The sequence below is a fragment of the Bradysia coprophila genome, unplaced genomic scaffold (genome assembly GCF_014529535.1).
Source record: "Bradysia coprophila strain Holo2 unplaced genomic scaffold, BU_Bcop_v1 contig_138, whole genome shotgun sequence".
Taxonomy (NCBI): Eukaryota; Metazoa; Arthropoda; class Insecta; order Diptera; family Sciaridae; genus Bradysia; species Bradysia coprophila.
Window position 1 is genome coordinate 10,260,046 of NW_023503409.1, and position 10,449 is coordinate 10,270,494.

Below are 10,449 nucleotides of genomic sequence, written 5' to 3' on the forward strand. Positions count from 1 at the left end.
TAACACATAGGAACAAGAACATTTATTCAAAAGTTAGAAACTTGATTTCCCCACGCGTGGTTCAGCTTCGTTCCAGATTCACGTGCCGTTGAATCTCTACAAGATAAAATGCCACCAAAAGATTTACAGAATTTTGTTGATAGTATCTCGTTTTAAGTTTCGAATTATTGATTGAAGAATCCCGTGTAGATTCAAGTCGTTGCGTTCTTAACCAATGAAAGCAGAGAACAGGTATGGTCGATCGCCGAATTCGTCTCAAACGCACTCACATTTTATGTCAAAATAATATGAAAATGAGTGCGTTTAAGTACGAAAATCAAATTTTTATGTCCTCCGGGCGGAACGTTTTTGCAAAGTGGATCACAATGGTTGCCCAATACTCATGGATTAATGTAATCGACCAATGGTACAAAACTGTATTTTACCTGGAAAACATACTAATTCCAGGGGTGGCGTTATCTAACATGCAGAACAAATACCAAAAAAACAAACAGAGCATAATTACTCTTCCCTTTCCCATGGTTCGTGTGAAGCGAAAGTGGAGACAAAATTTGAATATTTCGTCTTTTACTTGCTACCCGTGTTATCGCCCTCACTTGAAAGGGCTGACATTTAGGGTTTTGCAAAATGTCAGGACTCGGCACATTTCAAGTGAATGCGTTATGGTCTAAGAATATACTGTCAACGAAATCCTGTATAAGGACAGAATAAATTCTGTCAACTTTTGGTGGCATTTTATCTTGTAGAGATTCAACGGCACGTGAATCTGGAACGAAGCTGAACCAAGCGTGGTGAAATCAAGTTTCTAACTCTCTAAATATATTCTTAGACCATAACACGGGTAGCAAGTAAAAGACGAAATATTCAAATGCCATTAAACGATTTCAACATACATTTTTTGGTGGTCGTAAACGTATCTTTCTTTAATTTCCTTTTCTTAGTCTATTAATTCGATTACCTTTTACCTTTTATAATCATATTCTATTGATCCAACGTCTAGAGGCATTTAGTTAGGTGAATTTCAAAATAATATAAAGAAGCAAAATGGAGGATAAATCCGGAAATGTAAGTTGATTCAAGAAATGAAAATATGTTTTTCAACTAATTTTGTGGAATTTTGCAAATACAGAATATGACAAGCACGAGTGGTGGATTCAGCGATACGAAAAGAAAACGCACCGTCGAGTTGACCATCATTCTCGATCCAAATTTATTTTATTTAGCGTCGATCCAATCAATGTCGATCCAAAATGCCATCAGGAAACATTACCAGCAGCCAAAGAGCAGCCATTGTTAGTCGAAACGCTTAAATTTAAAAAGTTGATAATGGAAGTGCAGACGTCCACCACAATTGGAGCCATCAAGGCCAAGATCTAGGCTACAATCGCATTGAATGAAGGTAAACGAATCAAAAGCATTCGATTTCAAGAAACGGGCATCGATATCGTTGATAATAATCACACTGTGAATGATGACTGTTCATTATTTGTCGAACTGGAAGATTCAGAAGCCAATGCATCCCGTCAAAAAGATGAAGATGACGCGTGGGTTACACATTTCTTTAAGACACGATGCGGTCTGACAGAGCGATTTTGATTGTAGCGAACCGCACCATCAACCTCTTCGGATGCATCGTCAGATACCGCTGCGACGGATGCTACAACATCAGGAATGGACTCAGTTCCGTTCCCTACGAAGTTCTGGCATCAGGATCTGATGAAGGTGTACCGGAGAGTGATACGAGCGACTCCACGGACGGAAACATTGTACGAGAAGTTTAGATATCTAACATGTAAGTGCGTTTTCTATTCAGAGTCCCGATGTTTGGCAAAAATCCAATTTTAAAATATGGCTTCTGTCTGCTTTGTGGGAGAAGTTGGAAAGAATAAAAGCAAAATATCGTTAAAACGGTCACGAATTGCCGTTTGTTTTGAGATGGGTACGAGCACGACAGAGTAAAGTTAACCAGGCAGGAGCGCTGATTTGACTATGGACCTGAATAATCTAGTAGCCCTACATTTTTTGCGAATAAAATTTTTCAATTTATGTCAGTGTTCATTCGAGTTCATTTTCATCCAGTGTATTAGGTCCCTTATTTGACGTTTCGAAAATGAACCGCTACTGCCTGGTTTATTTTACTCTGCCGTGGTACGAGCTTTCGTGCTGCTGCGAGTCTGCTTCGGTTTTTTCAGAGAGTTTGCTATTGACAGTATAGGGTAAATAATTCAGGAATATTTTTCGAATGGTCATATTTGAAAGAATGTAAGGTTCTGAAAGATACCTTTAAGTTTATCATAGGAAGGCGGTCGCACCTCAATTCCTTTGTTCGTAGTTCTCGTGATAAATAGTTTTTGATATATTTTCAGATCTAAATTGAAGCAGCAAAAATCCATTTCATTTCCAAAATTTAATTTATTCAATTTTTGCTAATTCTTCTTTTCTATGGAAATCTAACTAAAACCTTTTCAGCTGAATAGGAACCAAATTCTAAGTTCGGCTACGGAAATTCGCTCATTTCGTTAACAAGTAATGGGAAACATGTTCGTACGCAACCATTGTGATCATTGTGGCTGGTGTAACTCTCATTAGATTCGGTACTAAGCTCTTATGGAAACCTCGCCAGCTCTCGAATCTGTTGAAGTATTCAAGAAAATATGGAAACCATTAATCACCAATTACACTCCCATTTCGTCAAAAAAAAGTAAATTTTAAGAGAGGAACATCAACTCCAAAATTTGTAAATTTTTTCGGATGATAAAATGGCCCAAAGTAATTCAACGTTTTTGCATAATTTAGGAGCTTATGTTTATCGCTAAATTCAATGTCTTACCTCTTCAAAGCAACAAGATTCGTTTCATCATGCTGAAGTATGGTCTCTAGTGCTGTACTTATTGTGTTAGCTTACAAAATCGAGTAGAATTGATTTAAGCTTTTGTTTCAACTTTAAATACTTACGCTTGAAAGAATCTTTTTGCCAAAGAGACAAGACAGAGAACAGTTTGGTGTTGAGGAATTTCGCGCCGCGTCATTCACAATAACCCCCAAAGTGACATTTTCCTAATACAAAATGTGTCATTCTGTCAATTATTGTGAATGACGCGGCGCGAAATTCCTAGCAGCCAACAGTTTTGTGAAAGCAATCGGAAAGGATAGGGGGCTAATTTGTAAGTAACCGAAAATTGTCTTGCTAATAAGAAATTCCCCCCTTCCATCATGCAGAGAGGACAAGGTAAGGTAGAAATTCAGAATAAAATTGCAAATTGCAATTGTCAAAAAAGCAAATAGAAAAACAAAATTCAAATGCGACCAAGAAAACGGAGCCTAATTAAGTCGACAGATTAAATTAACATTCATTGAAGCGGATGTTTGTTGAGGTAATATTGACACAAACCACAAATATTTATCAAATTAAATTTCAAAGATAAGCTAATATTTGCTGAAGGCTTACACTAGCAACGCACAAGAGAAATCTGAAAATGAAAATTAGTTCAGAAGAAATTTTTGGAAGCTTCACCGATTTCAATAACGACCAAGATAAGTCGGAACTGCGTTTAATCCAACGGCAATGAATAGTTTAGCAAAAGATCTGTTTAAACACAAGTTTTCGATCGATAAGTTCTTTGTTTGAGAGGCCGACCCGAAATGGCATTTTTCCTGTCAAATGGAAATTGTGAGGATTACCTCCGGTGGAATAATTTGCCACTTCGGTCCTAAAAGTTTAAAAATCAAATCAAAGATTGTAAAGACAGCTCCGACTACATACCATTAATTGTCTTACTTATTTTGTTCAAAGAATCTCAGAAAATCTGATTTTTTTTTGCTTCATTAACAGGTTAAGGTTTGGATTGAACGACATAGTGACATGTCTCCTACTTCAAAATTCTCTCATCGCTAGGTTAATACAAACGGAGAGCCATTTGCTAGCAACAACGACGACGGGTTTGCTCTGGTATGCGTCATTTCATACCGAAAACTGTAAGTTAAACTGTTGAAGTAAAAGATTTTGTATCAAACCATCAAACCCCTGGCTACACTTTGAACAACAGAAGCAATACATTTTTCACGCGATACCCTCGCCTGGCGTTTAGAAAAGTTGAAGTCAAATAGTTAGTGGTAACACCGTTTCAAGAAGTATGAGCTTAGCAGCTTTGTCTGTATTTACGGACAGCTAAAAATTGAAAAAAAAAGATTTTACTGAGAATGTAGGCAGTACAGCCTCCAAAGTCAATATATGAAATCGCGAGCGGTCAGAAAATTGCGAGGGGCAGATAACCGAGGGGTAACTCACTTCTAGATTAAATGGATTAAATGGATTAAATGGATTAAATGGATTAAATGGATTTAATGGATTAAATGGAATAAAAATTGGATTAAATGGATTAAATAGGAAAAAAGTTCATTTTACCAAATACTGTAAAAGTCTTAAAAATTGTTGATTTTGATCGAACCACGTACTACAACTCATACTACAATGTTAAAAAGCGAAAAAATCCACTTTTAGGAGTTTTTGGTGTAAAGTGGATTAAATGGATTAAATAAATTTAATACCATTTTTCACAAAAATTGTTTTCCTATACCTCACGAGTACTTAAACGAGCTGGGGATCGTGCAAATCTATTTTTCGCAATTACTTTACAAATTTTTCAGGTCGGTAGCCTAATTATTTCGGTAAAACTAAAAATTTTTTTTTGGATTAAATGGATTTAATGGATTTAATGGATTAAATGGGAGTGCGTCACCCCTCGCAGATAACTGTAAATTTCGTTGACAAATCATTTAAGGATCTGAGGATTTTCAAGAATTTTCCTATCGTTTTCAGGGATTTTCAGTTGATTTTTACTGATTCCAGATGGATTCCAAAGGATTTTTTTTATTTTTCAAGGACTTTCTAGTCTTTATTTGATTTTCTTAATTTTTTGAGAGTTTTAAAAGGTTCTACAAATTTTCCGTTTTTCCTTCGTAAATTTTTGGAGGATTTTATAAGGATTTTCTTGTGGCTAACAAAGGATTTTCAATGAATGTTTGCCCATCGGAAAAATGCTGTTTCTGAATAAACTTATATTTCAACCTTAAAAAAAATCACTGAGCCACCAGGGCTTATTATTGGGAATTTCAGTTCTCAAAATTCTAAAAATTCTTAAAAAATTCTAAAATTTCTCAAAATTCTTAAAAATTCTTAAAAAATTCTTAAAATTCTTAAAAATTCTAAAAAATTCTTAAAAAATTCTTAAAAAATTCTTTAAAAAAATTCAAAAATATTTTGTATTTAATATGAAAGTCAGGGTTTTATGACAGAAAATAACCTTAATGTACGTAACGCTAGGTTCAATATGATATTTTGAAAATGTTCTACATTGGCATAAAACGTTAAATACAGAAAACGTCCGTACACTTGCTTCCGCGATAACTCAAGTAATTCTTTACCGATTTTCAAAATTTTGTTTTTAATCGATGGAGAATGAAAATCATGACGTTAAGTTCGTAGATGGGCAATATTGAAGTAGTGAGATGGGAGTAATTCTATACACAACTTCTTTTCTTTTTATTGCCACGAATTTTTTTTTTGGTTGGTTGAGTACAGTGAACGACATCTCAAATGTCTCACTGTCATTTTTTTCAGAGAATGTCATTGTGAATTTGCAATGACACAATAAAATTCTCAGAAAAATTTGACAGTGAGACATTTGAGATGTCGTTCACTGTAGTTATTATGCTCTAGAAATTGAGTTTACATAAAATACACATGAAATCACTGAAAGCCGAAATTTAATTATATGATACGAAAAGCTGTCCATATTGTTTATAGAGATAAGGGTTTAGGTAGTTTAGGTATACATGGGTCTTATAAAACTTCATTCGGTCGTAGTTCAGAAAAGTGAGTTTTGAAAGTAAGTTTAAGCATGGATTTACATGACATTAAATATTTTCTGGTGGTTCCGACTAGTGGGTAGTGAAGTTCGAAGATTGGATTTTTATTGGACTAGTAATCTGGAATCTAAGACAATTTTTGCGTGAAATTATATTCTTAAAAGAATTTTTCACATGCTTATAAACTTATGAAAGGGAACATTTGAACGAATGTAAATATTGCGACCAGAGCGAAGCGAGGGCAGTAATTCACCGAGGTAGGTAAGAAATATGCCACCTTTCGAGTGCTTTTTAGTAGACTCATATTTATCGGGTGTAAAACATCGCTTGCTGAACCTTCAACTCAGAGCTCTCTTTGTTTATTCAGAAAATTAAATTAATTTTGAGTTTTCTAAACGGCCAGTGAAAGTAAAAGAGATACACAATCAATGATGTGGCAAATAGAACATTATTGCATCGCTTTTTCATCTGAATATAATTTTGTGTTCTTAAAAACACAAGCTTATTCAAAAATGGTAAGAAAACTGGGACTGCAATTATTGGAAAACTTAGTCAGACAAGCGAGGTCACATTAATTAATGGTTTTTTGTCGCTTTGACAATCAGAGGTGACTTCATCAGTCGAAATCGTATCAGACACAACTTCATGCGATAAAATTGAATTTTGAATTGTTCGATTTTATAATCGTAATTGAGATATAAAAATTGACTTAGATACGTAAATTTGCATGAACTTATCTTTTTACAGCAAAAATCAACAAAATTCTTAAAAAATTCCTAAAAATTCCTAAAAATTCTTACAAATTCCTAAAATTCTCAAAAATTCTTAAAAATTCTTAAAAAATTCTTTAAAAATTTCCAATAATAAGCCCTGTGAGCCACCTTCTTAGAAGTTGGTTCATAAATATGTAATTACATAATTTTGTTTCTCCTAGGGTCAAAAGTGTCTTATTACACACCTAGGGAGAACAATGAAATTGATATGTTGGAAAGTATAAGTGACATCTTCATACAAGAAGTCCTGAAAGGTTACTTATAATTTCAAACTTTTAAGTTGACTTGTAAATTATACGTCATTTGCGCAAACTGTCTATTTACCTAGACTTCGTCTCGGATCAACAATATTAGATTGCTAGGAAGATTGTTTTAAACCCTCACCCCACCCTACTCGTGCTGATGATTTTCTTGTTGTTGATGAACACAGGACAAAGTATGGGTATCACGAACCGATAAATAACATGTGCAACGAATCATTCAAAGCGACTGTTGAAGATGTTGAAGGTTCCAATCAAATGGAACGGTAAGACCAAGATATCATGATTTGCACTGATTTAATTCTTCAAATTTACGCATTTTGCGTGTTTCCGTCAGTTTCCGTTATTATCCTAAAGTAACGAAAATGTTGAAACTGGTATACAACAGATTCGACATTGCACTGGTCCACAGAAACGAAGGTTCGTTAAAGGACTTGTTGGGTACAATCAAAGATGCTCCGATGGATTTGCACAAGTCAGGCATTTACAAAATACAATGTGGGTGCTGTGGCAGAGAATACTTTGGTATGACAATCCGCAAATTATTCGTAAGGTTTAACGAGCACATAAAATCAGCCAATTGGAAACAAAAAACGGCTGTTGGTAAACACATATTCATGACCAAACACGAAATCGACATTAGTGACCTAAAACTCGTACAACCCGTCAAGCAACTCTGGAAGGTGGAATACTACGAAGCGATACACATTCATAAGCACAAACACGAAAACCTACTCAACGTTGATGACGGCAATGTAAAATCGCCTTTGTTAAATCTGTTTGTATTAAAGAGACGAACTGATGAGAGAGTCATTGATTTGACTGTAGAAACGCCAGATACCAGCATGAGTGAGATTTTCTATGACTGTGAATGAGAGTTCTCGGAACATTTCGTTAAGTATCTCTATACCATTGCATTATGTTTGTTTGAGTAAAAATTTTGAATCGATGCATATAGATGCTTTTACATGTATGACGAACTTATCTAGTCGAGAGTTTCTGTAAAGTTTGTTTACATTTATGTTAGATATAGATAAGAGATAATATAATTGCTGTTATGTAATTTTCATGTTAGTCAATTGCCAGCCTCTGATGATGATAGCTTAGCTATTGAAACCGGTTGGGAAAAATAAATAAGTTTTAAGTGCAATTTAAAATAAAAAAAAAAGAGTTTTAATTGGCTCAGCCCCTTTACGACTGATTTAATCTTTCAATTATGCAATTATGGACCAATGGTTCTCTCTCTAATCTCAGAGCTTACTCTTCTTCCTGTTTCGATCGAATAAAGAATGCGATCAGAAATCGCGTCAAGGCTTAATAAGGAATCGTGTTCTATTACCACTCGTTTGATCGGATCGCCATCGCAGTGAATGACGGCCTCAAGCGCAGGATCACAGTATGGAACTGGATCGGTGCCAACGACTTTGAGTTCAACAGATCGCATACCTAGAACAAAACGGTTTCAATGCAGACCGTGGTGCGATTCGCTTATTAGGTTTTACCTCCTCGAACGATGAAAGTGTCATCTTTGTGAGTGGGGCGGTACGGTTTCAATGCCAATTCAAAGTTATCCGGAATTCTTGGCACTTTTTTGTTTAAGTGCTGTGTCACGCCGATTTCAAAATCCAGTACGCACTGGCAATGGGCGTTTGCAAACGTAATACTTATGCCAATATTTAAATACCGTCCAGTAGATATAAGTTTGCCATTAATTGGCCTTCCGATGGTTACTATATCCTTCACTGCCTTAAATTCCGTTTTTGTGGTTACTGGCATCGTAGTGGACGAAACGTATCCTGTCCAAGTGCACTGTCCTCGACTAATTTTCTTATTTCTACCACCAATTACATAGTCCAAATGGAACCCTTGATTTCTGGGCAAAATAGCGCTCAGAACGTTGTATGCATGCTGTTGCTGTGGTAAAGTCGCACAACCTATTTCCAGTTCCTGTGCAGCACGGATCGCAGAGTGCGCCATGGGATTTCTAAATGGAAATTTGTTTGTTTTTTGCATTACTTTCACAAAAAAATAATATAATAAACGGATTCGGGTGAAATTAAAAAACGTAACTACTTCGGCGTCGAATAACGGCCGTCACTGATTAGGATTATTTAACAAGATCTATATTTAAATTTCAAATCAACACCTTTATATTACAATCAACTTCGACAATGAGAAAAACGAAAATTATTAATTTAACGTTTCTACACACAAATTGAACGAAAAGTTCGTTTCAAGCTTTCACCGATGGTGACGACAACCAAGGTTCTCAAAGAACAGGTAAGGCACTCACGAAGCAGGGTTTGTAACGTACCACTTACCCAATGACCAATCTGCTGACACGAAATAGAAGTAGTCATATTCGGGAACTGGTTGAATTTGATTCAAAAATGTTTCCTCGCCCATTGACGGAGGCTGGAAATTGTTAATCAGAATCAGGATCGAAAGTTAAACAAAGGTCTGTGGGTCAAAATTACCAAACGACGTATTACGACTTTCGTGAGCGCTTTCGATTTGTCTTTGCGGCTGTACATTTTTGTCGATCTCTACGGGATTTGAATCCGACATATTGAAACTGAATGTCTGCACTGTCGGTTAGCTAAAATCTAGTAAAATTCGTAACAAAATAGTGGCTAAAATTGCGTGATTAGATCAAAAACTTTGTACACTGAGAAGTTCGTGTAAACGGTAAAGAGTGTATATTAGGGTGGGTCGTATTTTCATTTTGTTTTTATTTTAAAAGGCCTGACCCCAGGCTGTACTTAGAATTGACCAAGGAATTCGAAACAGCAAAAAAAAATTCAAAAATTAATTTTTCCCTTGCCTCTAGGCTGATTTTGATTTTCGGGGTAGTAGCATGAAATTGCACACATTGTTGACTGATATCTTGGGCATTTGTGAACAGAAGGCATTACTGCTAACTGTAGTTAATAGCTGAGGAGCCCAGCTATGCAATACCATAAGAACGTTGTTGACCTTCGCCTTCACTCGAGCAGAGTAACTCTGTCAGTGTTTCCGACTAAGGCTTTTCGACAAAAAATTTCAACTTTATTTGCAAATAAAATCGACAAATCATGACATAATACGTCGTGTGAGGTATGTCTGAACAGGTAATCTCATAGAGAATCCATTGCAGAGAAGTTTGTTGTAAACGAGTTGAAAAAACTCACAGGAGCTCTGTTTTCGAAGCCCAAATTTTGCAATTTTTTGTTAGAATGAAAAAGTCAAATGAACAAAAATCGACGAATTTAAGTTAATTTGCTCAGAAAAGTGTTATTTATGGTGGATAGGTACACAACTATCAATTTCACTAGATTAGAACCTTTTAATTTGCATTTTTTGTTCATTTGACTTTTTCATTCTAACAAAAAATTGCCAAATTTGGGTTTCAAAAACAGAGCTCCTGTGAGTTTTTTCAAACCGTTTTCTACAAACTGCTCTGCAATGGATTCTCTATGAGATTACCTGTTCAGACATACCTCATACGACGTATTATGTCATGATTTGCTCATTTTATTTGCAAATAAGGTTGAAATTTTTTGTCGAAA

At 35.5% G+C, this 10,449-nt stretch overlaps 2 protein-coding genes across 3 annotated transcripts in view; both read right to left on the reverse strand.

Annotated features, from left to right (window-relative positions):
• The window catches only part of LOC119074105, a 220,534-nt gene that overhangs the window by 174,567 nt on the left and 35,518 nt on the right, over positions 1 to 10,449 (reverse strand). The gene's annotated exons all lie outside the window — the stretch shown is intronic.
• On the reverse strand, positions 2,397 to 9,067 carry LOC119074104. Of its 2 annotated transcripts, none has more exons than XM_037180070.1 (4): positions 8,972 to 9,067; positions 8,404 to 8,885; positions 8,241 to 8,347; positions 2,397 to 2,632 (listed from the first exon to the last, which is right to left on the reverse strand). In XM_037180070.1, the coding sequence occupies exons 2-4, from the start codon at positions 8,876 to 8,878 to the stop codon at positions 2,606 to 2,608; spliced, it is 609 nt and encodes a 202-aa protein (XP_037035965.1). In that variant the 5' UTR covers positions 8,879 to 8,885; positions 8,972 to 9,067; the 3' UTR covers positions 2,397 to 2,605. The 2 variants fall into 2 exon arrangements, with proteins under 2 accessions (XP_037035965.1, XP_037035966.1); XM_037180071.1 differs by lacking the exon at positions 2,397 to 2,632 and adding an exon at positions 8,080 to 8,170.

Coding starts and splice junctions, on each gene's coding strand:
- LOC119074104 (XM_037180070.1), bottom strand. CDS start 8,878: ATGGCGCACTCTGCGATCCGTGCTGCACAGGAACTGGAAATAGGTTGT. Junction 8,348..8,403: donor CACTTTCATCGTTCGAGGAG/GTAAAACCTAAT, acceptor GTTTTGTTCTAG/GTATGCGATCTGTTGAACTC. Junction 2,633..8,240: donor GCGATCCGATCAAACGAGTG/GTAATAGAACAC, acceptor ATACTTCAACAG/ATTCGAGAGCTGGCGAGGTT.